At 31.6% G+C, this 27945-nt stretch overlaps 2 protein-coding genes and 1 pseudogene across 3 annotated transcripts; 2 read left to right on the forward strand and 1 right to left on the reverse strand.

Annotated features, from left to right (window-relative positions):
- The first annotated feature begins 2159 nt into the window (after nucleotides 1-2159).
- On the forward strand, nucleotides 2160-6085 carry LOC133285485 (non-specific lipid transfer protein GPI-anchored 1-like). Its single transcript, XM_061482723.1, has 2 exons — nucleotides 2160-2641; nucleotides 5645-6085. The coding sequence occupies exons 1-2, from the start codon at nucleotides 2281-2283 to the stop codon at nucleotides 5863-5865; spliced, it is 582 nt and encodes a 193-aa protein (XP_061338707.1). The 5' UTR covers nucleotides 2160-2280; the 3' UTR covers nucleotides 5866-6085.
- Nucleotides 6086-7867: 1782 nt separating this feature from the next.
- Nucleotides 7868-13921, forward strand: LOC133285487 (ranBP2-type zinc finger protein At1g67325). Of its 2 annotated transcripts, none has more exons than XM_061482725.1 (10): nucleotides 7868-8088; nucleotides 8437-8482; nucleotides 8771-8886; nucleotides 11051-11324; nucleotides 11576-11646; nucleotides 11747-11801; nucleotides 11890-11999; nucleotides 12128-12152; nucleotides 12253-12404; nucleotides 12670-13921. In XM_061482725.1, the coding sequence occupies exons 1-10, from the start codon at nucleotides 8080-8082 to the stop codon at nucleotides 12670-12672; spliced, it is 861 nt and encodes a 286-aa protein (XP_061338709.1). In that variant the 5' UTR covers nucleotides 7868-8079; the 3' UTR covers nucleotides 12673-13921. The 2 variants fall into 2 exon arrangements, with proteins under 2 accessions (XP_061338709.1, XP_061338710.1); XM_061482726.1 differs by having other exon boundaries at nucleotides 7871-8088; nucleotides 11750-11801; nucleotides 12670-13919.
- A 1332-nt stretch (nucleotides 13922-15253) lies between these two features.
- LOC133285490 (squamosa promoter-binding-like protein 12) lies at nucleotides 15254-19622 on the reverse strand (annotated as a pseudogene).
- Between the last annotated feature and the right edge of the window lie 8323 nt (nucleotides 19623-27945).

A 27945-nucleotide genomic window follows, 5' to 3' on the forward strand; every position in this document is an offset into this window, starting at 1 on the left:
ATTTCAACCCTTTCCACTAAGCTTATGTCCCGGGAGCTATCTTTAGGGATGTGCATGGATCGAATCGAACCGAATTTTTTGAAAAATCGAACGAATTGGTTTAAATGGTTCGGTTCGGAAGTGGTTCGATTCGATTCAAAACTGGTTCGGTTCGGTTCAAAACCGGTTCGGAACCGGTTCGGGTCGACTATCTTTTGAAAAGAAAAAAATTTAAAATTTAAAAAATAAAGTTGTAAAAATTAATTTGGTTTGATTTGAAAATGGTTCGGTTCGGTTCGGAACCAGTTCGGTTATTAAACCGGTTCTAAAAATCGGTTCGATTCTAAAACCGATTCTAAAAATCAGTTTAATTCTTAAACCGGTTCTAAATATCGGTTCGGTTCATGAATCGGTTCTTTAAAAACCGGTTCGGTTCATGAACTAGTTTTTAAAAACTGGTTATTTTATGGGGCGGTTCGGTTCATGGTTCGACCCACTTTTTTGGTTATTTTGCACCCTCCTAGCTATCTTCATATCATTCTTGTTATATATCATAGGGGATTCTAGTAAAATTTCACATTATAAATTATGTGTAAAATTTTTGTATTAAATAAATAGAATTCAATTAAATATCAAAATTTCACATAACTATTTCTGAAATTTTAAAATGAAAGGATTCATTTCAATCATTGCAATGCTATTTAATATAAAAGAAGGGAAAACTATGTGCCATTTTAAAGGATGTAAAGTTATGTTATTTTTTTTTTTTTTTGTAAAGTTATGTTATTTTAAGAGAGAAAGAGATAGATAAAGGAGGAGAGAGAGTTGACAAAAAAAATAAAGATGTGGGTCTCACCTCTTTGTAAGAGCGAAATGATATAAGTTGTGTAATTTTAAAGAATAAACACTTTTCCCATAATTTTTTTTAAGCATTTTTAAATAAATTAATGATAATGATAATGAAAGATAAAAAAAATCTAAAATAAAGAGTGACAAAATTATTAGTATTATTAATTTATATATAAATAATAAACAACCTCTCATATAACATAATCGTGTAATTCACAAATCTCACCTTCCATTTTTTTTTTTTCCTTGAATCTCTTTTGCTAGCTAGCAATTTTATATCTCAGTTATTTTGAATGGAATTCAAATTTTATAACTGTTTTACTTAATTATTACTCATGATCCGAATGATTAACCTATTCCGGTAACATTTAAATTAAAAAAAAATGTTAACTTTATTATTTCAACTAAATCAGCCAAATATGTATTTTTGGATTAAATTTAAAAAATAATAATTTTCTTCAAAAAATTTCTCATAATTATGTATGTGAGAAATGTTAACAAAAAATAAAAAGTACAAATTTTATAAGGATCTATTTCGTATAAAAGAAGAATCTATCTCTTTGGTTTAAGAGAGAATTGGTATATTATTCATTTTTAACTGGCATTCTTAACCAATTATTCAATATTTAGTTTATTGATCATATATTGCAAATATGTGTTTTGACTGGTTATTTTTTTGTTTAAAGTTTAAACAATCAAAATGTTTAAGAAAATAATTTAAGTAAAAAAAAATATGCGTAACAATCCAAATAAAAATACGTAAGTGTATTGTTTAATATTTTCTTATTTTAAAGAAAGATTATGAAAATCAATAATTTTTTCTCTAGTTTTTTAAGTAATTAAAATAGGATCGATTTGATTAAGCTCTTAAAAAAGTTTTTCTTTAAAAAAACTATTATTTTCACCTTTGATAAAAGTATTTAAATAATTTTTTTTAAACAAAAGTGTTTTTAAATTTAAATAATATTTTTAAATACAAACGACAAACGAGAAGGTTAGTAATTTTTAAAATTCAAACTATCCAAATACATGCTTGTTTTAAATTGTTTTTAAATATTTTAAGAAAAAATAAAAAATAAATAATTTGATTAAAATAAATGAATATAAAGTCCATTAAATAAACACTATTCCTGGAAACACATTTAATGATTTTTAAAAGTAACAACATAAATAAATATTTTATTACACAGAATTAATGATAGTTGAAAATTGTCATGATAATAAAACAAAAAAGAAAAAAAAGTAATGGCGTTACGCTACCTTCCAATATGACATAGTCTTAATTAGAGCACCATCTCTCAACATTAAATAGACAAGACCACCCATATTACTTCTCCCACAGCTGTTTCTCATCTCACTCTCGTTCTTGAAACTTGAGCTAATCTGAAACAAACATATACCCTTAAAACATTGAACTCTGAGATCACAAAATCCACCACCCTAAGAAAGAAGATGAAGAAGCAGCAACAAAGTAGAGCTCAATTCTTGTGCCTATGTTTCTTTGTGCTGGTTGTGTTTGGTTCCATTGAAAAAGGCAATGGAGCAGATGATTTGGCTACCAAGTGTGCGCAAGTGATTCAGAAAGTGATTCCATGTTTGAACTTCGCGACAGGGAAGGCACCAGAACCAACAAAAGAATGCTGCGATGCAGCTACGAATATAAAGGACACTGCCCCTGTGTGCTTGTGCTACATCATTCAACAGACTCATAAGGGTAGCCCAGAAAGCAAAAGCATGGGTATTCAAGAGGATAAGCTCCTTCAACTCCCTTCTGTTTGTAAGGTCAAAAACGCCAACATCAGTGACTGTCCCAGTAAGTTCCCTCTTCTAATTCAAAGTTTTTTTTTTTCGTATCTTAATCGATTTCTCAAATAATTTGATTCGAGCACGGATTAGGGAGAGAAACTTTGGTGCTCTCCCTCTATTTAAGAGAAAGGGGTGCACCGAATTTTGGTCTTCATCGCCAAAGTTTCTCTCCATTATGGGGCGAATTCAAAACTTATGGTTCCTCTTTTATTACGTTATAGGAGAATTTTTTCTCTTATTATAGACCATTGTTGTAAAATTCGGCCCGACTCGGCCCGGTCGACCTAGAACCAGGTGACTAGATCGGTTTGGGTCAAGCATTGGACCGGTCATGCATTGACCCGGTCAAAACCTGATCAAACCCAGTGACCCGGTCAGGTCATGCATTTAAAAAAAAATCAAAAAATAAAAATTGCTTCATTTTGTCAAAAAAAAAAATACAACTCATTTTAATTTTTTTTTAATTTTATTTGTTAGGATACTCTTCAACAATGACCTCAAATTTTAGCTTCTAATAATGAAGAAATTTACGGAATAATATATTAAGAGATTATGACGTATGTCATTTTTAATGTAGTTGAATTTGAAAAATATGAGTTCAATGTCATTAAGAGGTATGTTTATGCGGATTATGAGTTGCAATTTAAATTGATATAGTAATAATATGTATTTTTTTTTATTTATGCTTCATGTTTTTTAGCTTATTTAATGAATTTTATTTAATTCATTTTAAATATGAAGAATATAATTGAATTTATATGTTTATATTTATATATATTTTTATATATCTATATATATACGGGTCAACCGGTCCGACCAATGACCCGTCGGTCCGACCCAGTAACCCAGTACTCCGATTGGGTTGGGTTTAATAACACTCTTATAGACATGGGTTTAATAACACTCTTATAGACATAAGATGTGATAAGTCTCATTTTTTATTAAAAAACAAAAATAAAAAAAAGTTGTTGCAAGTCTTTCGATCTATCACTTGTGGAAGGAAGAATTCTACTGAGAATTCTTTTCCCTATGATTAAATGAAACAAATTAGTTATCACTTGAAACAATAGTTATTCATCTAATTCAAGTTTTAATGCAACTATAGCACTAACTCTTTCATTTATTAGGCGAAGTTATCAACTGATGCAATTTCTTGTTTGCTTACATTTTTTTTTTTGAATTTTAATTTCAAACTATTGAATTTGTGGAACCTATTGAGTGACGGATCAATTGTTCAGTTGATAGGGTGATCAGAGTTTAGAAATTATTTATTTGCTTTACCATGCATATAGTATGATCTGAATTCGGTTAGCATTAATTATAAAATTTTATGAGCTAGTTTGATGAGTACCATACCTTTTTTTTTTACGTCTCTTTAGTTTTTTCTTTTCTTTTTCTTTTTATCCATCATTTTAGAAAACTAATGAAACATTATCTATTTTTTTAATCAATGCAAATGAACGTCCGAGCTTTATTCTTGTGTGTGTGTGTGTGTTTGATTTGTGTTTCTAATTATAATCAATAAAAACAAAACAAAAAAGATTTCACAGCTTTTAAAACTCACTTATTATCACTGTTAATTTCTCTTTCACTTTTTTAATTCATGTATGAATATTTTAAAGTTTGAAAGAAAAATAACAAAGTAGTTGGTTACTTTCTTTTGTTTTATATAAGTCGTATTTTTTTGTAAATATTTTTTTACCCATTCAGTGAATTTTAGAAATTTGATTTATTTCCTGTCTTTATTTTTAGTTTATGTTTTTACTGATAATTATAAAAATATATTTTATTTCTTTTTTTATGAATTTATAAGAAAAATAGAGAAAATAATAAATCAAAAATAGTGAGACGATTTTATAATTATTTAAAAAAATATATTAAAGGGAGATAATAAAAAGTGTATCTTCTCTTTCACATTTTCTCTCTCTACTTTGTTAAGTTTTTCAACAATTCGAATTGGAAATTCGACTTAGCACGTAGTTCTAATTTAAAATAGAGGAAATATTCTTTTTCAAAAAAACACGGGTCTTATTTTAATTATTTTAAAAAAAAGTTGATTTGTCATCCATTAAAAATTCAAATTAGATTCAATTAGTTGAATCGTTGTTCCTCAAAAATTCAAAAAAACTTATGATAATTTCTCAAAAAGGCTAATATGAATTTATTTTGAATTTCAAAAAAATCAAGTGTTAATTTAAAAAAAGTAAATTAAATTGGGTTCCTTATTTTTTCGTTCTTGAGGAAAAAGAGTATTTACTCTTTAAAATATGTAAAAAGAATAGTAATGAAAAATGATGTGACTTCTCATCTAGATTGGGTAGGAGGATACATATTAATTGCGGACTTCTCATCTAGATTGGTTAGGAGGATGGTGCCATAAATATTCATTACTTTCAAATAAGATAAAAAAAACAAAAATTAACGCTGTCAGATTCTTGGCATTAATTAATTTTATATATGACCAAAGGGAGATTCTTAGGGTCGTATTGTTCATTTAATTATTAGCTTTTATGTTTTGAGCTGATTAACACTAACTTTGTGTACAGTCATCACTTGTGTATAGTAGAGTAATAGTGTACTGTATCTGTATGTTCATAAGTCATAATTGTTTACATTTTTTTTTTAATACAAAAAAGTTTAAGTTGAGTGAGACACTGCTATTTCGCTAGGTATCCCACTAGGGTCAGGGAAGACTTCCCAACCTCTTTGAGGGGAAGGATTACATATCACCCACCAACAAAATCCTCACATCGGTCAGCGGAGTTTGAACTCACGCCCTTGAAGAGTATGGACCAAACCCTTAGCCAACTGTGCCCACCTTTGTTCGCCAATTGTTTTCAATTTTATACCCGCTTTTGTATATCTCACCTGAAAGAAAGAAATCCAAAGTACTTAAAGTGTGAATTATTAGGGAAAATTTAAGTAATTAATGACCAATTATACATGTGAGTCTTTCTTAAAAAGAAATGCTAATATATATATATATATATAATATGATTCTTGTGGACAGAACTTCTGGGACTATCTCCAAATTCCCCCGATGCTGCTATCTTCACAAATGCTTCAAAGGCAACTCCTGCAACCGCAGTCCCAGAAACTTCGACCCCACCGAGCCCAAATGGTTCGTATGGAAGTATGCTTAGACCTCCTATGATTGCCGAAGTGATGGCGGTGGCTTTGGCCATTGTTGTTGTTGCAATTCCAACCACATTTGTCAGCATATACACATGATGGGGGATTGAATGCTTCACCTAATTACTAAGCTAGTTGGGTGTGTGTTGCATCTGTTTTCTTTAGGACTTTGCAACCTTAGAATTAAATTGGTTTGCATCTATGGCCTGTTTTGGTTTCTCGAATTTTGGGACCTGATTGCCTTTAATTTCCCTTTATCGTTGACTTGTTTCTTTTCTGCTGCTTCCTATAATTAATATAATAGATCACTGGTGAAAATTCGGAGATTTAAATTGTTTGCTTACTCTTAATTTTTCGTTTGGTCAATCTAGACCTTCTTGGATTTATATGAACATTATATATCCTTTAGGAGCCGTTTGGTACACGGATTTTTTTCCGGATTTCAGGGAAATTGAAATTTTTAAAATTTTAAATTTCCAGATATTATCGTAAACTGAATGTAAAAATCATATTTTTGAAAATCGAAATTCCCGGACAAATAAAAAAAATTTCTGTAACAAACGTCTCCTTAAGGATTAATAATGTTAGATTTTTTATTTATTTATTGAGATCAATGGGAAGACGCTGCCCCAAAGTAATATGGACGAATTTCAGAAAACATTAAAGATGAAATGGAAAAAGAAGAAAAATACGTTGACAATGTACTGCGATTATCAAATTATAATTTCTTCAAAACTTTGACAGTTTCCAATTTTATGCTTTGTTTGTATATTTGGGAATTTAAACATCGCATTCAGGCCCTCTAGACCACCCTAAACGTTGTCTGAAAGTAATACGACGTGATGCAATTTAAGGTTATTGTGTTTTTTTTTTTCCTTAAAATTGTTTTGTAAAATAGTTATATATGTTTTATGTGTTTTTTTTTGTTTTGAAAATTAAAAGTCAAAATGCAAAAGAAAAATAAGTCAAACATTTCTTTAAACTTGATTCTAGAAATAAAAAAAGTTATAATTTTTAATTCTTTTTTTAACAAAATAGGTCTTATTAAACAAATTTTTTTTGTTCTAAAAACCAAAAAATTAATAATATTAAAACAGGTCTTAATCACCTCAGAGCCTTTAAAAAACCTGTTCAATCACAATTCACAAATATCGAATCTGTTCTTTTCCTTTGTTTTTTTTAATAAAAGCTGGAAATAATCACTGTTAGATTAAGATTTTACAAATTAAGTCAACTTTTAAAAATCATACAAGCTATTTTTTGCATATATCATCTTATATTAAAAAAATGAAAGTTGATGAAAATAATTCCAATAATATTTACGATAGTCGAAAATAGCTTAACAGATAATATTGACATTTATTGAAGCACAATTTCAAACATTAATAAGATCATTTTAGATTGCAGTAGTTAAGGAGAGCCATATGTTAACAGAATAAAGAGCCTTATATTAACAGAATTAAGAAAGTTAATAAGAACTAACTCAATTAATAATTGAGTCCATTTTTTCTAAAATTACTTTAGACAATTTTGTCTAAAATTTACCGAAACGATGTCATTTTGAGATAAAAATAACGATATATTTGTAATTTTAATTTATTTCATGATTATAATAGTTTTTATCATTCTAATTTTTTAACTAACCCCAAAATAATATTATTTCGATAAATATTAAATAAAATTATCTAATATAACATTAGAAACTTTTTTCATTTAAATTTTCATACAAAGTCGTAGATTTAATTATTATTATTGGTGATGAGAAATAGAAAAGCATAAAAAGACGAGTCAATGTTTTTTTTTTTTTTGGTAAGAAGGCACAATTGAAATTTGGGCTTAACCTGAAGCTCGGGCTAAAGTTTCATTAAGTATGGGCCTGTGAATGCAAAGGGAAGTGAGTTTTTTTTTTTTTTTTGGTATTCAAGGGAAGTGGAGTTTTACATTAATATATGACATGGTAAGTGATGTTGACATTTACCATGAATGACAACATTATTTACACATTAATATATGACATGGTTGGTAAGTGATGTTGTTTTTTGGTATTCAAGGGAAGTGGATGTTTTTACATTATTTAGATTAACTATTGTGATAAATTTATCTCTTGATATAAAAATATATTACATTTATATACATTTTTTTCTCTTCACATGAAATTATATGGAATTTATATTTTTACATTAACCCTCTTCACTATTTCGGCTTTTTGGGTTTAGTTTTTGTGCATTGGAGAATCACAACCTTGAACCATTTACAGCGAAGGAGAAGAAGGATCTCTCTGTAGGTTTTCCCTCGCTGGCACTGCTCATCGCCATGTCTCAGGTAAACCCCCTCGCATTCCTTCACTTCTCCGATTTTCTTCGATCCATCGTCTTCTTTAGTTTCGATTTTGATCCCTAACACAATCGATCTCGCTTCATCTTGGGGATTTAGGGTTTTGTCAATTATCCGTTGAAATTTTGATTCCTTTCCTTTTCGAATAAATTATGCTTTGTATTTTTTTTATTTTTTTTGAAATTTGCTTCGTATGGAGATTTATCTATTCAAATCGTGATGCGTAAACTAATCTGATTGACGTTTTGAAGCTTTTTTTTTTTTTTTTTGTATGCATTGTCTTGTTTGCATCCACCCTATGAAATCGGAATCTTATCCTTCTGTTTGGTTTTGTAGGTTGATAACAGAAATTCTTCAGCTGCTAAGCGTGCTAGGACTGATGGTGCGTCATGATTTTTTTTTTTTTTTTTTCGTTTTCTCTCTCTGATGTTTATGCGTAGTTCGATATTGCTGTTGATACTTGAAATTATCATGCGCAATTTTGCATACTGTATTCAATTTATACACTGGTAGGCACATTTGTTAACTTTCACACTCACCACTGTGAAGTTCGTGGAAGATGTATTATTACACTATTACGCTAACACACTGGTGATACGCAAAACTCTCCTATATGGCACGGGGTTTCCATCTGATTCTCTGGTGGACTTTAATTGCTTTCTGTTTGTAGGTAGTCGTAGGGAAGATGATTGGACATGCCCCAGCTGTGGCAATGTCAATTTCTCTTTCAGGACAACTTGCAATATGCGTAATTGCACTCAACCAAGGCCAGCTGATCATAATTCGGTATGATGTTATCTGTAATGTCACAGTACTATTTTGAGAATATGATTTTCATCTAGCAAATGATTTACAAAAGGTTCATTTATTTTATAAAATTGTTATCAATTCATGTCTGTATTCATCCCCCCTCCCCCCCTCTTTTTTTCCTTCTCTAAATCTATGTTGCTTATTAGGTTTTTTTATATCCTATTTTCTATTCATTCTTATGTCCCTTAAAATTTTATTCCTGTATATAGTGGAAATACAGGGTATGGAAATTGATTGTTTATGCATGAATAGATTTTTTATACTCTGTGTGCACTTCCTGATGAGCTTATGGTAATGTCGTATCTCTTATGAGTTTTGAGTAATGCAATTTAGCTGGACATGGGCATTGGTGTAAGCATGTTCTTTCTTGTAAAGCTGCTTTTATCATAAATTTTATAAAGAGCCTGTTTGGCATATCTTTGTTTTAAGCTAAAACTTACTTTTAAGCTAAAGTTAAAACAAAAAGCTTAAAAAATAATGTTAAAAGCTGTTTGGTGATTATATAAAATTGTTATGAGGGTTTTGAAGGAGGGAAGATGAAATAATCTGTTATTAGGATGGATTATTAAGGTAAAGAGTGAAATTGATAAATACAAATTTAGAATAAGGGTGAGAACTCTAAAAAGCTAGTATATGGGCCCGTTTGGATGAGCTTTTTTTCTCTCCAAAAGTTGCTTTTTTTTCTTGAAAAAAAACACTTCTCATTTTTAATCCGTTTGGATGTCTGCTTTTAAAAAAAACATAAGTCACAAAAAAAGTCAAAAACCTACTTTTTTTAGAAGCTAAAAATTTTAACTTCTAAAATAAGCATAAGTCAAAAATTAATTTTTTTTTTTCAAAAACTAAATATTTTTATAAAAATATAAATAGCTTTAACTTTTGTAAAAATCACTTCTAAACTAAGGAAGAGATAAAAGTTACTTTTTGGAGAAGGTGAAACAAACGGGCTCTATATCTTTAAAGGCTCCTTTTGGGAGCTTTTAGCTTTTGCTTCTTTGTTCATTATAACAAAAAGCTCTTTTATAATAAGAGCTTTTGTAAAAACGTGTTTGGCTAAATTTGTACTTATAAGAAGATAAGCTAAAAATAAGACTTTCCAAATAGGCACTAAGTATTCTGATGGGAGTCGTCCTTTGGTAAGAGTTTTTATGTTGATGCGTTGCTGGGATGCAATTAAATCAGCAATTATATGCAGTTATAACAGTGCATAATATTGATCATTGCAGTTACATAGGAATATTAAATAGTAGGAGTAACTAGAAGGTAGTCAGTTAAACGGATTGTAAGTGTGTGTAAATGCGAGAGACCAGTAATGTAACACCCGGTTCTAGAAACGGTTTGTTAACATTACGTATGACATTAAACGCAGTTACAATCACAGCAATTGAATTAATGTACGGATAAACTTTTTCCTTTTTATTGATAAATTCTTTTGCTTAAAATTAATTCCGTAATTAAAACAATTCCAATAAATGTGATAATAACTTAATCTATATGTAGAACACCTAATGTAAGTTTTATTTAGATAGTGTGCTAAGTAGTCCCCTTAGACCAACAAGGCTTAAAAACTCATTTTTATCGTTATTCAACACTAAACACCTCCACTTGCAATGCAGTTATTATTGCAGTTATATACAAATATTAAATAGTTGGGTGTGAATCCTCTCATATTTTATTTAACATGACCATGTCATATGGGAGGATCCTAAGAGTGAATCAATATTGATACAGGAAGAGAGAGAGAATATGAATATTGGGATATGAAGTTACAAAATCATCACCGTTGATTTGTTTATTGATGGTTAAGATTTTGTCACATGAGAGGATCCATTTCCTAAATAGGCAGTTAATTATAGGCAATTATATGCAGTTACAGCAGTGCAGTTAATCATTGCAGTTATATAGGAATATTAAATGGTAGGAGTAACCAGAAAGTAGTCAGTTGGACAGATTTTAAGTGTGTAAGTGGGGGAGGTCAGTAGCCTCTCAAATGCTTTTGATGTATCGCTTAGTACTATGTATTTCATGTATTTTCATGTATTTCATGTAATATGTAATAGTATTATCATTGTAAGACATTTACTTCAGAATTTCGCTTCCTACATCTTCTATTCTAACATATTCATTAACCTCCTTCCAGAAATCTGCTGCCAAGCCTCTACAAACTCCACAGGGTTATTCATCCTCAGCTCCTTATTTAGGTTCTAATACACCCTCTTCAATATATCTTGGTGTCCCACCTTATGGGTCTTCTCTATTCAATGGAGCATCAATTCCTCCATATGATGTTCCATTTTCTGGAGGATCAGCATATCACTACAATTATGGAAGTCGCCTTTCTGCTGGCAGTCCTTATAGACCATTGCATTTACCTGGACCAACACCCTACCCAAGTGGATCCATGATGGGAAATGGTATGTTTTGTTTTCCTTTTTTCTATCTTTCAAGTCAATGAAGTTTCTTAAATCTGAAATATTATGTTTCTTTATCTTTTTTAAAAATAATTTAAAATAATGAAGGAAAAGATTAAAGGGGGAAAAATGAAGAAGCAATTGGAATTTGATTCTTGAATTGATAATTGTTGATTTTATGTTACTGTTGCTTCTGTAATATTATATTTTGTTGTTATGCTCCTGTTGTTGTTAATACTAACCTTTTTGTGCAGGTGGGATTTATGCGATGCCCCAGCTGTTGGATCGGTATGGCCTGGGTATGCCTATTGGACCTGGAACAATGGTATGATGCCTTAATTAGTTGAAGAAGCTAGATTTTATTAAATTGTGTAATTTCTTGGGTTTTGTTACAAAGTGGATTCAATAGTTTTAATTTGCCTAAGCAGGGAGCTAGGCCAGGATTTTTTCGTGATGAGAAGTCTCAGAAAAAGGGCGCAGGTTTGTTATATTTAGCTTATGTCTATCTTGGTTCAAATAGAAGTTTCTTGATGCATTTTTTTCTCCCGTCCCCTACTTCTCCACCTAGATGCAACTCGAGACAATGACTGGACATGTCCAAAATGTGGCAACGTCAACTTCTCATTCAGAACTGTGTGCAACATGAGAAAATGCAACACACCCAAGCCTGGATCCCAGGTCTGCTTCATTTATGTATTATATGCAGATTGATCGTCACTGATTTGTTTATTACCTGAAACAATATCATCACTGCTTAAAATTTGTGATTAATATTTAACATTGTTGATATGAATATTGTGCTGCAGGCCTCAAAATCTGACAAAAACTCAAGTAAGTTGCTTCCCACATCTGTGTCTACTTTAATGGTGCCATTAATTGATACAAGAGCAATAGTTGATAATATGTTTGTTTATTTGTAATTGTATTTCAGAGCAAAAGATGCCTGAGGGAAGCTGGAAGTGCGAAAAATGTAATAACATAAACTATCCTTTCAGAATCAAGTGCAACAGACAGAATTGTGGTGCTGACAAGCCAGCTGAGTCAGAAAAATCTCCTTCACCAGCTCCAGATCAAAATGATCAGGTTTGTTATGTAAAATATTTTCATTTTGCTAACCTTCATTCCTTGTTTCAACAGTTATTGGTTTTCCAAGAGCTGCTTTGTAACATAATGAACATTTTTAAATGGCAAGCTGTTGCAAAGTGTTGTTTAAGTGGATTCTTTGGAAAAGATTCAATTTTGCTTCTTTTCATTTGGGATCCTTTATTACGTCTGACATATATACCCTTTTAATTTCCTTTGCATCTATCCATTGCAATCTTTAATTTGCAATTATTTACTGTTCCAGTGAGTACTAGGACATGTTTGAGGGTTGAGAAGGTCCAGAGTTGTCATCCAGCATTGCTCAATTTGGGTGTCTGACAGTCAGTCTTGTCGTCCTCTATGTCGCAGCAGTTGTCAAGTCACTCACCTTCTCTTTATCTGTGTCAAGTTGTTGTATTAACTGAGATGGTATTTTGGTCTTTCTGGATTGTTATGATGCATGTGTCAGCCAGCTTTCCTGGCAGAAAGGTTATTGCAGGTTCCAGTTTTAAGTTTTCTGTTGGTTCTTAACTGTCTGTGTTTAAGTGTAACTTTAGATGAATAGATGCCTCAAAAGCATGTGGAGATTCCAAGTTTTTAGATTCTTAAGGGTCACATTATAGTTTTGGGTAGTTGAAAAAGTGTCTTCTTGCTATCCTACCACTTTTAGGATGTATGCATCAGCATTGCAGAGGCCATTTTTTTCGTGGCATTGAATTGATGGACAGTAGATTATTTTTTAGTTGATCCTAGGCTTTTTCTAGGGTCATTTAATTTAAGCACCCTCACTGAGGATTAGGTTTTTGGGAGTCCTTCATCTGGTCTTTACTCGGAATGCTACCCTTTATGAAGTTTCTGCTGTCTTGCACTTATTTTTTTATTTTCCTGCATGTCTGCCTTTGACAAATCACTATCAAGATAGTTTGGTAGAAATTTTCGTTTAGTTTGAAATTTAAATGAGGATGTCAAGTGGGTTGTTAGTCCTGTCAATCACATATTAAGTCAATAGGCAATGTAGTCGTATGAATTATTCTCTACTCAGTAACTATTATAGGTTTTGAAGATGTGTACAAATTGGTCTCCTATGGAACTCGTATCACGTTAGTCATTCTTGTATTTCAATTTAGTCCCTAAGGACTAATTTGATACAGGTTTTGTAAATTTAACGATTAACTCGTATACCTTAATAAATTCAAGGACTAAACTGAAAGATAGTTTCAGGGATTTGCATGTTTATTCTTTTTAAGTATTCATTGGAGTTCTTCTGTATACGATTTTGGACCTAGTCTAAGCAGAGGACGGTTGGGTAGAAATGAAGTAAATCGGAATTGTATTCCAAAGAAGCCATCCATGGCATAAAGCACTTTGTTCTAGGAGGACGCATTTGAAAGAAACGGATGAAGAAGGTAGAATTTCTTGATGAACGAAATGGTAGAAATCTTGTAGAGGGTTCCTCGTGATTGGTCTCGTTACGTAATCAGCATTTTATATGGAAAAATAAGTTTAAATTTGATTTTTTTGGTAGGATAAAATTTTGCTAATAAAATGTATATTGGGATAACTTATGAAATGCATGTCTGATTAAATTACAATTAATATTGCCCTATTTGTCTAATTATTTTTCGATTTTACTTTGGAGGAAGCGACTGATGAAAGTTGATACTAGAATCTATTCTTGAAGCCCTTTAACACATTAACTGAGTTATTCGGTGATAAGAAAATTAAAATTTCAGTATCATTGAGTGATTAAAGACCTGTTTATATGAGTTTTTTTATATTCAAAAGTTATTTTTTTTCAGTTAAAAAAAATATTTTTTCACTGTAAGTTGTTTTGATGTTTGCTTTAAAAAAGTGTAGAACTCAAAAAAAAAATAAGTTAAAAATCTTTTTTTTTTTAAACAAAATTTTAACTTTTTAAAATAGTAGAAATTAAAATTCAAATATTTTTTTTTCAAAAACTTAATATTTTTTAAAAAAATTTAAATAGCTTCAATTTTTATAAAAAATATTTTTAAAATAAACAAGATATAAAAGGTGATTTTTTTTTTAAAAGGACAAACAAATGGACTCGTAGACTTAGTATTTATGACCAAATTGACTAGAAACCTGCAATTATTGAAGGGTATCTCATTACCCAGAAAACGATGCTTACAAAAATGCAGTTCATGTGGGCTCTACTTTTTTCTCCTGGAGTTAAATAATAGACTTCACAAAACCACATGTAGAGTAGTTCTTTTCATTAAATTATTTTTGTTAATGACACAATTACAGGTGTATTCCTTGAATTTATTTTTGATTCATTTTCAATTATATTTGATTTTAACTTATTAAAAGAATATGTATCTACTTATGCAAAAGTTTTTTCCTAAACTCCAATTTGTTATGAAAATTATGAATGTACTTATGTTGTTAACACTTAACACCATCCCGCTTGTTCCTAAAATTTACATATAAATTTAAATTTTTCGTGAAATAATATAATATACTATTAATAATAAAAAAGCATGAACATATGCTAGAGGTGCCGAAGCTCGTAAAATAAAATTAAAGTAACATAGCGCGAAAGAGTCTTGGTACTATAATTCATTTGTGGATATATTTACCACATAAATTAGTCTACAGTTATAAATCCAAAAAATAAAAAAGCCACTCTTGTTTTCCAATGTTTTAAATGTACTTGTGTGTCCAACAATAAAGTCAAGTGGTGCCGAAGTTTACATATGCTAGGGGCATAATCCAGATAGAAAGGTGAGATACAAACCTTAAACAACAGCCTCGATTTCTACAACGTAAAATATCGTAAGTGGCGCGTACAGATGCTGGACATAATATCATTAAGATATGGAGACATACGAGGTTAATTAGTCAAAGATTAAATGACCGCAACAAAAGGTACATAAGTATTGGAGTTATAAAGTAAACAGGCTTCACTGTTCAGAGAAAATGGAGTTATCCTATCAGCATGCAAACAAGTTTTCCGATTGGAACTCCATTTCAAAAAACAAAAACATAGAAAAACGGAAAGTAAACACACCCTGACATTGAAACAGACGATTAAGCCCTACAAACACTTAAACTTGTATGTGACTTCATCATGTTGAAACCATTTGAATCATCACACACTCGTTAATCTAGCTGGTTGCAAGGAAAACCTGATTCATAAGGTGTGCTAAACAGCTGAAAGTCTTGAAAGCGATTGGTATTATCACAATCAGAGTATGAGATAGACATGCTGGAATTGACTGGTTGTTGATCAGTGTGCCAATATTCTGATGATGGAAAAGCTAAGCGCTGTGTCATTGACTGAGTGATCCGAAAGGAGTGTTCTAGGGGAAGGGACTTAGTCTCATATGCACCCCATGAATTGGTTGACAGAAGAGAGAGAGCACGGTTAACATCTTGTGCAGCACTTGGATCAGACGAGGTAATGGGATCTTCTATACCTGCAACATGTATTTTATCAAGCGAAGAATGATTGTTTCTACCAATAGGTTAAAGCCTTGATCGTGAAATCAGTGTTAAACAGTGGCGTAGCCACATCCAACCCATTTGTCGCCACCTAAATAGAAAATCAAATACTCGATACAAAGTAATAACAAAATCATCTAAATGCAAACAAATAATAAGGAACATGTATAATATGGTTATTTTTGTGTTTTATCTTTTTTTTTATCCTGTATATTTTTTGTTGTGCTTTATTCTAATAGTTATATTATTTATTCTTACTCCTATTATTTAAAAAAAAAACACTTCTAAAAGTAATCACAAAAATGATTACTCGTGTGTCATTGCCTAAAAAATACTATATTATCATTTAATGATGCTTTTATATTTCAAAAAAAAAAAATTTACAAAGTCAATATATACAAAAAATGTTATTTGCACAATAATCATGAAACAAATTTTAGAATTTTTCAAAAAACCCAAAATCAATCCAATCCAAACCGAAAAAATTGGATTGGATCGGATCGGATTTGAAAAAAAATCCGAACCGAATGGATGATTACTTGATCAAACCGAAGGAATTGGATCAGATGATTTTTGCTTCCAAAACTGATCCAATCCAGACCGCGAACACCCCTATCGTCCCTCTATGTTAATGTTATTCATAGGTCACGACTAGGGATATAAATGAGCCAATTTAAGTCAAACTTTGGCTTTGATAGCCTAAGCCTATGTAAAATATTTGGAATCTATACTGGCCCATTAGCTTATTAAATACTTGATTAATGGCCTACCATATTATAAAAAACTAAAAAAACCGAATACGGACTTGTAAGGCCTACCAAGTTGCAAACTAATGTTTGTAGGCCCACATCAAATTAAAAAATAAAAAATAAAAAAATTTATTCACAAAGACCACATGAAATCAATTTTCATTAACATCACATGACTCTTTCATTAACATCACATGAAATAAGCTTTCATTAACATTACATGAAATAGTGTTATCAAAGATCATATGAAAATGTGCATAAAAATCACATGAAAATTTCATATATGTATATATAATTTACACTTTCTTTACTAGTTTTATTTTATATTATATTCTAAATTTTTATGCACGTTAGATGAAGTTCCGGTTCTTAGAGACTAATCGAGTTTTCAAGACAAGGTACAGAGAGAGACAGAAAATGAAAATTAGAGAGAATGTTCAGAAAGAAAAAGTTCGATAATATTGATTGTAGTTAAGATAATTTCAAAAAAAAACACACAAAAAACAAAACAGTAGCCAATGTGTAACTGCTATGAATTTCCAGTTCTCAGAGACAATTTTACTTACATCTCGTACAATATATATGTAAAACGCTGGGTGTTAGGAATTAATATGGTCAAAACAAATGTTCAAGTGATCAATGAACTATCTAAATTTAATGAGATATCATAAGGCTCAATTATTAAGAAAGTGGTGAACAACCTGGAAAAATACTCTTGGTTGGAAAGCTTTTGGATGTAAGAAGACCACTGGAATCATCAGAAAGCATAGTGATAGTACTTGGTATCTTATTGAAGGCTTTTGCAGGCTTCATGAGGAAATCTTTTGTCTGGGGGAGCTCGCTGCGGTGTGTGTCTTGCCAGGTTAAATTTGTAGCAGTCCTTGAAAATGAGAATGGGCTCATTATTTGTCTCCCATCTGCAGAATAAACACAAATTAGATAGATGATTATAGTAATACTCTATCATCATGGCATGAGTTTTTAGTTCCATCATGGTATCACATATCAGAACATTCAATACTTCAGTGTCAGTTCATAAAAAAAGCATACAAATAATGTCGCTTGATTGACTGGTTGGATGTTCCTGCTTGGTTTTGTAAGTAATAATGTATTTCTAGAGTAGAAGAATGATCTGTCTAAAAAAAATTTAAAAATGAATTTCAATAAACTACGACCTACATAGTAAATTAGTGAACAACTAAACTTTGTTATTGTTTCGTTTGAATTTTGACATGGGAAAAAATATTCAAAGTTGTGTTTTATTAAACCTGGTTTATTTAGGAATCTCTTACTCATACATGTAGTAAGTCATGCTCTTGAACTGTCAACACTCAACTCTAAAAAGACCACAATACTTAGTCTGAAGAGACCACAACACTCAACTCTAAAATATTCAAACTTTGTTATTGTTTTATTCAAAGTTGTGTTTTATTAACTGTATTTCATGTCGACATATTAACATAGCACATGCCTTGCTTCAACTAAGTGTGTGCTATCCAGCTTCCTAAGACTAAGGCACTTTATTGTGTCTATGCCTTTTACCAAGAAACAGGTTATAAGAAATATATATCTCCGCATAGATCATCAATATTAAATCGATCAAGCAAGTCATTAATACAGTAATTAAAAGGCTATTTTTTGCATCCAAGAGGACACCAAAATTTCCTTTATTCATATGTCACAAGTTTTCAAGCAGAAATTGAAATAAACTGCAAACCCTCGGCACATGTGAACAGCAAAACAAGTAACTGTTGCCAGTTAGGACCATTTATGATTCTGAAAAAATGGGAAAACTATTTAAAAGGAATTTCTTATAAAATAATTACCATGAAGGAAAATTGGGCCAGATTATTGCACAAAATCAACACATTATTTTACTCAGAATCACCACTTTTTGTTCTTCAATTTGTCTATATTTTTATCAGGAGTTTCATTCTTATAATTCTTTCAAAATATCTACTATGCAACACAAAATTGAAGAAAACTGCAAAATTATGTCAATAAGCAGGATAAAGCTAATGGATTTTTTAAGAGTTATACCATAGGGTGACGAAGACAAGATTGATGGATTTAACTGGACTGCTTCAGGCTGAGGTTTGCGGCGCCTTGCATTGTGATCTGAAAGACGTCGTCTGCAGCTTCTTTTTTTATCATCAAACTCTGACAGAGCATGGAACCTTCAATTTCATAATTCAAGTGAAAAATTTTAATCAATTTATTCAACATGAGCCAGAAAGACAGCAACCTCAATCTGATTGACTAATCTTTATTCATAATAATGTGCTTGAGAACTAATGTGCCTGAAAAATATCATTGTTACTGAATTCCATCCGAACAATCAGATGTTTCTTAAGATTTACCTGCTACATTGCTGGCAAAATCGACGTTCCAAACCAGCTATAACCACTTTAGGGAATTTGGAATGACTTTCACAAACTCTGTGTTTCCGATGATAATCTTTAGCAGATGAGAGGTCAATGCCACAGCCTTCCACCTGGCATAAGTTCTGACTACTGGATTTACATTTCTTTCCAGAAGATGGTTTCTTGGAATCATTTCCTGCAGTAGCATCCTCAAAGTACAATCGTTTACCAAGCTTTAGAGTGAGCAATGGCTCACCAGAGACAGAAGAGGGCTCTGGTGCTGGAGAAGTTTCAACTGGCTCCCCTTTGGACAATTCTTTCTTACCAGTAGAATCATCTTGAGAACCTTCCAGAGTTAACATAGATGTCTTGCTATCTCCATTTGATGATGAATTGTTGGAAGCTGATTTTGAGCTCCTTGATGAAGAAGCATGTATTAGTTCAGACCCAGAACAACCACTACCAGCTGATGGATAGAACAGCCCAACATTGATTTCTCGATCAGCTTCACCAATCCAATCAGTTGGACTTATCCTGGAATTTTCTGTTGCTTTTGTATTGAAGAAGTGTAAGTGATCCCAGTCCCATTGCCCGGGAGATTTTGCATTCCACTCCATGACAAGACCTCAGAAATTCATATACAAATGGTCACTGTGATCTGCAAACTACAAATTCAAATGAAATTGCTACTGCTTTAGTTTCTCGAAAAGTAAAGAAAAATCATACAAAATCCTTTTAGAAAGATTAAACAAGTCAAAGAAATAACAGAAACTGGAATACCTGTATAAATGCAGTACAGCAATCATAAAAAAATTGCATATTGAGAATCTAAAAATTGAGAAACAGCCTCAAATTATAAAGAATCTATGAACTGCTAATTTCTAAGGGCAAATATTGATTAATCTTTCAAAGACAACATTAAATCAATTGTTTCTGGCCTTAGATTGGTTGTATGTCCTGCTAACGCCAATGCAAAAGCGAACCGAAAACTGAAACAGCCAAGGAAAATACCCTGACAGCAGAACAAAAACTTAGCAAATAGCAACTAGTTAGTACATTGCAAGTACAAATTAGTTTTACCATATTATTTACCACAGGCAGATTCCCAACCTAAGATGCTCCTAGTAGAATTCTTATCTCGTTTACAGTTACCCAAACAAAGAAGCTAATTACACGAATCCAACAAATCCATGTACTCCCTCAGTGTTCTGCAAATCTCATCCATGACTTCACAGTCAGATTGGTGGCTGCATTTAGTTTTGTAAGATTTCTCAGGCTGTCCCCACCATTAATCATGCAGTGACTCATTTATCTATTACCCTGGTAAATTTTAAGTGTGCACTAACTTCCCACCCAATCAATCTGTGTCACTATAGTTAAGTTCCTGCCCAGGGTTAGCTCTACTATTATCCTCCCAATCTAAACTCCATAAACATTTGCAAAGGCACTTCATAATTTATTCATTCATAGCAATAATAAAAAAATTGGTACCAATCCCTATTGATGTGATATGTTTACCAATTATATCATCTATGCATGTAAGGGATTTCCCCTATGGATGTGATATGTTTAACTCTTTTAACTCTTCCAACAAGCGTGTACTTACCACCAAAACTTCCCTTTTAATATAGGAAACCTTCAGATTCCAGTAATTCACATTGATCACAGCAATGACAAGAGTCGGTCATTCAATGAGACCCCACAACAACAACAACCCAACAAATGATTACTTCTTGACATATCAGAACTTCCAACACTCCACCACAGTTTCGGACTTAGTTTTTGTTAACAAAAATAAAGGCCAACAACCTACCCTTGAAATCATAAATGCCAGAGACCAATCAATCTATATCCTATACCCCACAAAGCATAATTTTTTATGTTCTAAATCTACGGAAGGAAGGAAGGAGAAGATGGAATCTATTCTGAATCTCTGATCCAATTTTCAACATTTCAGAGAAGTTTAAGCCCTCATGGAAGCCAATGTCAAACCATTGGGCTATATACGAGGAGGGTCTTCTTCTTGGGACTTTGCTAGTACATTGAAAAGCTTTGGTCCCCTTTACTCTCAAAAAGCACAAGCTTTTGCATAAGAGAAAACAAGAGGCATTTTTCCCAAACTTCCACTCTCCCAAAAAAAAAAAAAAAAAATGATGAGAGAGGAAGAAAAGAAGAAGACAACGAAGCCACCGATACTTTTTTTTTATTATTATTATTATTTATAAAAAAAAAAAAAAGCATCTTTTCTATATCGGCTAAGCCAAAAGTCCAGCCTCACATTATGAAGGCTTTCAGAAAGAGGATGTTACAATCTGACTCTATCCCAAAAGGAAATAACAGTTAAAAGCAATAACACCATAACAGGAATAGTAGTACTCGTAATCATCATCATCATCATAATATTAATAGCAGTAATTAATATCCATCACTTTAAAAAAAAAAAAAAAAAACCCAAAAATCAAAACCACCATATCCTTGTCATTTTTGTTTCAAGTTCTCATCTTTATACTACAAAAATGGGAAATGGAAAAGCTGTAGTGAATAGTGGTGTACCCATTTGTGTAGTGATTCTTCTCTCATCCATCTCAGAAACAGAAGCAGATGAACCATAAATGGGGTGGGAATAATTTAAAAATAAAAATAAAAAATTGTCTTACCGATCAACACAGAGCTCGAGGTTTTTCTAAGCTAAATCAGGAAAAGCAGGAAGTAACAGACCGAAAGCCAGTAATTTTTGTTTTCCTTTTCTGATTCATAGGATGTTTTGGTTTAATAAATCAAATTTAAGAGACTAAAGACAAAAGGAAAAAAAAAAGTGATATGGTTAGAGAAATTGGAAAATACTTACAACAGAGAGAGCATGAAGCAAAAGGTGGATTCGAACTATAATTTTGAGCATTTCATTTTCATTCATTAAAAGGGTCAGATTTTCCACTAACAGTAACACAGAATGCTGAACCTGAACGTACACCTAGTACCACCCATGAACCTCTCTTCCTGTCTCTCACACTCACACACCTTTTGTGGTTTCCTTTTATCTGTGAAAAACAAAGTAAAAAAACTCTTTATACTCTACAGCAGGGGACAGCTCAGCCACACCATAAGAGTTGACAGAAAATAATAATAAAATAATATAAAATAAAATAATATAAAACAAATCCAATCAAATAAGCTGGATGTTTCTTCAGATTCATAACAATCAGTTGGATTAAATCAGGAAAAAATTACTCTTATGTTATATGTGATAAATTTCTCTCCTACACACTCTTCGATAATTGTATTATTATTTTTTTTTTCTTTTTCAGGTGGTGGAACCCACAAATTTATCTTTATGACATGAGATAATTTATCTCCTTTAACATGAGATTAATAAAATCTATTAAACAAAAGTTTAATTCACTTCTACTACTAAGTTTGAGTGTGAGACGTTATTGTATCAAGGAAATTAATAAACTTTTGAATTAAATAGCCACGTTGTCAATATTATAATTGGATGGATCAAATCAATTTGGTCCATTTATTTCTTACTATAGTCGCCAGATCAGGTCAAACATAATTAGTTGAATTTATTTACTTTTTTCCTCTTGCTATTTGAAAAATTTAGAATACAAAAGGTGTAAGTGTAACCGACCAATATAAGCGTGCCATGTTAGCTATCTTTGTACCGGAGAAAGAAAAAAAAATGATAACATAATTTATATTATGTATTATCCTTAATGCATAATATAAATTACAAAAATCGCACCCAATTCTCTCCTTGGTCTTTAATGAATCTAATAATGAGAGAGTGAAATAAATGATTCGTTATAATTTTATATAAGATGTAACCGTTATGAATAAAAAAATTGGATACTATAAGGGAACATTTGGTACAGGAGAAATTTTTATTTGTCCGGAAATCTCAATTTTCAAAAATATGATTTTTACATTCAGTTTACGATAATATCTGAAAATTTAAAATTTAAAAAAATTCAGTTTCTCGAGAATCTCTCAAAATTCCGCGTACCAAACGTCCCCTAGAGAAAAAGTTAAGCTGAAGAAAAATTTTTTTAATATAAATAAAAATTAAATACATAACATAATATAATTTATATAAATTTCTCACCAGGGACTTAAATATATTTTATTAAAAGTCAAATAAACATAACTAGTCATCGCTCGATAGACATAATTATTCATCATTGAATGGATATAAATTTTCGCCGTCGAATAGATAATATTTATTATAGTCAACTATGATTTATAAATATAAAAGGAAACAAAAATAAACCGGCCACTTTTATAATTTCTCTCTTTCATCGAAACGCTACAAAAATATTTTCTTAAAACTCTTTATTCATTTGGCATTTATTATATATAGTTTAGGCAAAAGTTGTATTTTTTTTTTTTTTTTGGTAGTTACAAAAGTTGTGTCTTTGTTTGTTCAAGAGTGGCGTCAATAAATAAAAATAATTTATTATATCATGGGAAACAATTATCATTAACTCTTGGGCACGACTAAATTGTCTTAAAGATACATAACCTAACTCTGGAATTGAATTTCATTATTTTATTTTTTATTCATCAATTTCATTATTAATTGCTCTATAACTATTGCATTAACTTTTGAATCAGAGATTTCCCTTGATTTCTATTTTCTGTACTTGTATTACTAACATGATTCATTGATTCTTTGTGAGGAGTATATATACACACATTCAATCGAACTGATATAACATAATTTTAACTATCTGAAAATTAACTAAATTAACTGGCCATAACTAATTAATTATGTGTAATACTCTCCCTGGGAGGAAAATGTTATAAATATCCATCTTAGACGACAGATAACGAAACAAGATTGAGAACTGCAGCATTCACTGTTGCTCTAACAAGAATTTTCAAATGTTTTGTCCACTCATAATAAGTGGTATTAGAGACAATGTATATAACTGCTTGATTCATTGATTAGCTGTGAGGAGTATATATATATATATATATATATACACAGATTTATTACAACTGATATAATAGAATTTAAATTATCTGAAAACTAATTGACTATAACTAACTAAATTCAACTGGCTAATTTGATTTATGTGTATTAGTCTTTTCATTTATTATTATTTTTATTTTCTCTAGAAATTACTGTTGGGTATGGTTCATACTTCGCATATTGATGAGGGCCTTAATTATCGGGGTCAGCAGAAAGACAACTGGGGTTCCGCTCCCAGGTGAGCGGGCGGGGGTCCGGGGGCAGCACCCCAAGGCCCGTAGAGGCTATGTACTGTTTTGGGCCTTTGTTTTATTGTAATTTTCTTAGCAGTTTGGGCTTGGGCCCATAAATAGCTGCTGTTAGGGTTTTGTAATCCTATTTATATTTGCTTTGTAAACCGAGAGACTTGCAACGAGTGGCGGTGAGGTGAATATAGTATAGACAAGCTCGACGTAGCCTATATTGGGTGAACCAAGGTAAATCGATGTGTCTAATCTCTTTACTCTTATCTCTTTTTTCTGTTTTATCGATTCTTGTCTAATTGTCGATTTCTAACAATTACTTCTCTTTTTTTCTGTGTAAAGCAAAGGAAGGATTTGTGTCTGTCTCGCAGTAAGTGGCACTCTGAATTTTATTTTATTTTTTCCTTGTTGGATAATAAGCGAAACAACTAACTGCCACATGATTTGTTTTTAGCTTATTTTTTACTTAAAAATAGAAGTTTAGTCAAGTATATTTTTATAAAAAAATTTATTATCAAAAATAATTTTTTATATAATGAAAAAGAAGAAGTTTAAAGCTAAAAACTTTCGAGATGAGCTTTTTTTAAGATGTACGTCAGCTTTTTAGAATCCTCATATTTATTTTATTGTTTTACCTTTATCCTAAATTTATATTTATAAATTTTATCATTTGTCCTAATAATATATCCTAAAATAAATTATTTTCTTTTCTTTCCTTCAAAACCATCATAATAATTGTTGAGATATATAGTTCCACATTAGTTATATGTGCAACTAATGTGGAGTTTATAAGATCTTGGGCACTCCCACCCTTTGAGCTAGCTTTTGGGATGGTGTATCCCAAGGTTCTTTACATGGTATCAGAGTCTCGCCGTCTCTCACTTTCTCTTGTGGAGTTTTTTAGCACAGGTAGGCTGGGCCTGTTGCATTGTCCACGCTTCAAGCCCAAAGAGCTCTCGTGTGAGGGGGCGTGTTGAGATATATAGTCTCACATTGGTTGTATGTGCAACTAATGTGGAGTTTATAAGATCTTGGGCACTCCCACCCTTTGAGCTAGCTTTTGGAGTGGTGTATCCCAAGGTTCTTTACATGGTATCAGAGCCTCGCCGTCTCTCACTTTCTCTTGTGGAGTTTTTTAGCACAGGTAGGCTGGGCCTGTTGCATTGTCCACGCTTCAAGCCCAAAGGGCTCTCGTGTGAGGGGGCGTGTTGAGATATATAGTCTCACATTGGTTGTATGTGCAACTAATGTGGCCTGTATAAGACCTTAGGCACTCCCACCCTTTGAGCTAGCTTTTGGGGTGGTGTATCCCAAGGTTTTTAACATGATATCAGAGTCTCGCCGCCCCCCACTTTCTCTTGTGGCGTTTCTTAGCACAGGTAGGCTGGGCCTGTTGCTTTGTCCACGCTTCAAGCCCAAAGTGCTCTCGTGTGAGAGGGCGTGTTGAGATATATAGTCCTACATTGGTTGTATGTGCAACTAATGTGGAGTTTATAAGGCCTTTGACACTCGCACCTTTTGAGCTAGCTTTTGGGGTGGTGTATCCCAAAGTTCTTTACATGTGTATCTCAAGATTCTTTACATGGTATAAGAGCCTCGTCGCCCCCCACTTTCTCTTGTGGACTTTCTTAGCACAGGTAGACTGGGCCTGTTGCATCTTCCACTCTTCAAGCGCAATGGGCTCTCGTGTGAGGGGGCGTGTTGAGATATGTAGTCTCACATTGATTGTATGAGCAACTAAAGTGGAGTTTATAAGACTTTGGGCACTCTCACCCTTTGAGCTAGTTTTTGAGGTGGTGTATCTCAAGGTTCTTATGTATGTCAGCTTTTTAGAATCCTCTTATTTATTTTACAGTTTTACCTTTATCTTAAATTTATATTTATAAATTTTGTCATTTTTCCTAATAATTTATCCTAAAATATTTTATTTTCTTTCCTTCAAAACTATCATAATAATTTTATATAATCATAAAATAATTTTTAAATTAATTTTTTATGTTTTTTTTTTTAACTTTAGCTTAAAAGTAACTTTTATATTAAAAAAAAGTTGTCAAATTAACATGCTTGAATATATATGAAACCAAAAAAGAGAGAGACCAATAATGATAACAATATGTGTCAAGATGTTTCGGCTTTCTTTAAACAATATTACCTAAAAGTAAAACGAAATCGAAGATATAATATGACAAATTGAAAGAGTTACACGCGTGTGGGATGAAGTTGTGAGCCCTATGCGCTTAGGTTGAAGAGAAGTATTCTAGTCTAGTCTGAATTGATATTGGTGTTAAGATTCGGCGCCACCACCCATTCACTTTGACTATATATTAATGTATAGAATAATAGTATCACACGAATAAAACTCAACTTGGTGGAAAGAGATAATGAATCTAGAAATATTAAAATAAGAAATTTCTTATAATGTAGAAATTTGCTCATTTCAGGTGATTTAGAACGCTTGACACTAATTATTGATATGATAATGACGAAAATTGAAAGGAGGTCTTAGGTTAGTTATGTGCTTTGGATTATATGAATTATTACTCACTGAATTGATGGGAGGGGTGGGGCTTTATAAAGAACAAGCTTGTTTATATGATCTCAAATCCTATTAATGAGTGGTGGGTTATTTCATATGGATATTATCAAAACCGGCTCGGTGATTGATTCGGTCGAGGTACTGGATCACTGGTTCAATCGCATAACTCAGTAATTATATGTAATTTTATAATTTATATTAAAAAATTATAAACATACTCAAATATCTAAAAAAAATATAAAAATTTCAAATATTTTAATATAAAAAATAATAAATCACATATTATTATTCAATAAATGATCAAATAAAAATATAATGATCGTGATACGAGACTTTAGGTTCAAAAAATGAAATCTCTAACTATAAATCAAATCAAAATTTTCTGCATAGTGTATAATTGAGATAATATTAGTGTTGTAGGTACATAACTTATGTAAGTCAATAAGCAAAGAAATATTTAAATATCTCCATTATGATAAAAAAAACAATTTTGGAATTTTTTTTTTTTTGGACTGGGTCGGGTCACACTGGTTCTAATGCATGACCGGTCTGTTGCGTCAACCGAACTGATTATATGATCGATTTATCGATTTTCGAATCAACTCGACTGGATGGTCTGATTTTATTAACATTTATATATATATATATATATATATATATATATATATATATATAGTAGATATATGACTTTAATGGTGGGATATATATAACAATTATTGGAAGCTTGAAACCAACTTTTAATGGGAGTGTGCAAACAGAGGTTGGCATTGAGTGGTCTAGTCAGCTCATCTACTCAAGTTATTATAGAAATATATACAAATATATACAAATTGTAAAATCTCTCATGTGCACGTTTAAAGCAAGAGCTTCACGTGAGCACGTTTGGCGATGTCTCAAGTCTCAATTGCCCCCTCTGCAGCCGAGGGATCAACTTTCATTAAGTTTATATATCATATAATTAATAACCTAGTAACATACTTCACGTGTCAAATAATTATTGATCAAGCTTAATCATACAGATTTATTGGATGTTCCCCAAGAGACTTAATCATCCAAGTATATATGTCCCTGTATAGGCCTTAGATAATCGCTCAAGAAGATAAAGCAATCAGCCATTGCTTATTAGCTTTGAGACTAATTTTGCTTGGTTTCGTCTTTAGGTTCATGGTGAAATGGGGCCACTTAAATTAAGAGATTAATATTTGTTA

This window comes from Gastrolobium bilobum, unplaced genomic scaffold, assembly GCF_033153095.1.
Source record: "Gastrolobium bilobum isolate Gb01-03AN ecotype WA unplaced genomic scaffold, APGP_CSIRO_Gbil_v1 utg32472, whole genome shotgun sequence".
NCBI classification, from domain to species: Eukaryota; Viridiplantae; Streptophyta; class Magnoliopsida; order Fabales; family Fabaceae; genus Gastrolobium; species Gastrolobium bilobum.

Excerpts from the sequence above, each read along its gene's own strand:
- LOC133285485 (XM_061482723.1), top strand. The coding sequence starts at position 2,281 with ATGAAGAAGCAGCAACAAAGTAGAGCTCAATTCTTGTGCCTATGTTTC. Across the intron at positions 2,642-5,644 it reads CAACATCAGTGACTGTCCCA|AACTTCTGGGACTATCTCCA; the intron begins GTAAGTTCCCTC and ends TCTTGTGGACAG.
- LOC133285487 (XM_061482725.1), top strand. Across the intron at positions 11,802-11,889 it reads GTCTCAGAAAAAGGGCGCAG|ATGCAACTCGAGACAATGAC; the intron begins GTTTGTTATATT and ends TTCTCCACCTAG. Across the intron at positions 12,000-12,127 it reads CACCCAAGCCTGGATCCCAG|GCCTCAAAATCTGACAAAAA; the intron begins GTCTGCTTCATT and ends ATTGTGCTGCAG.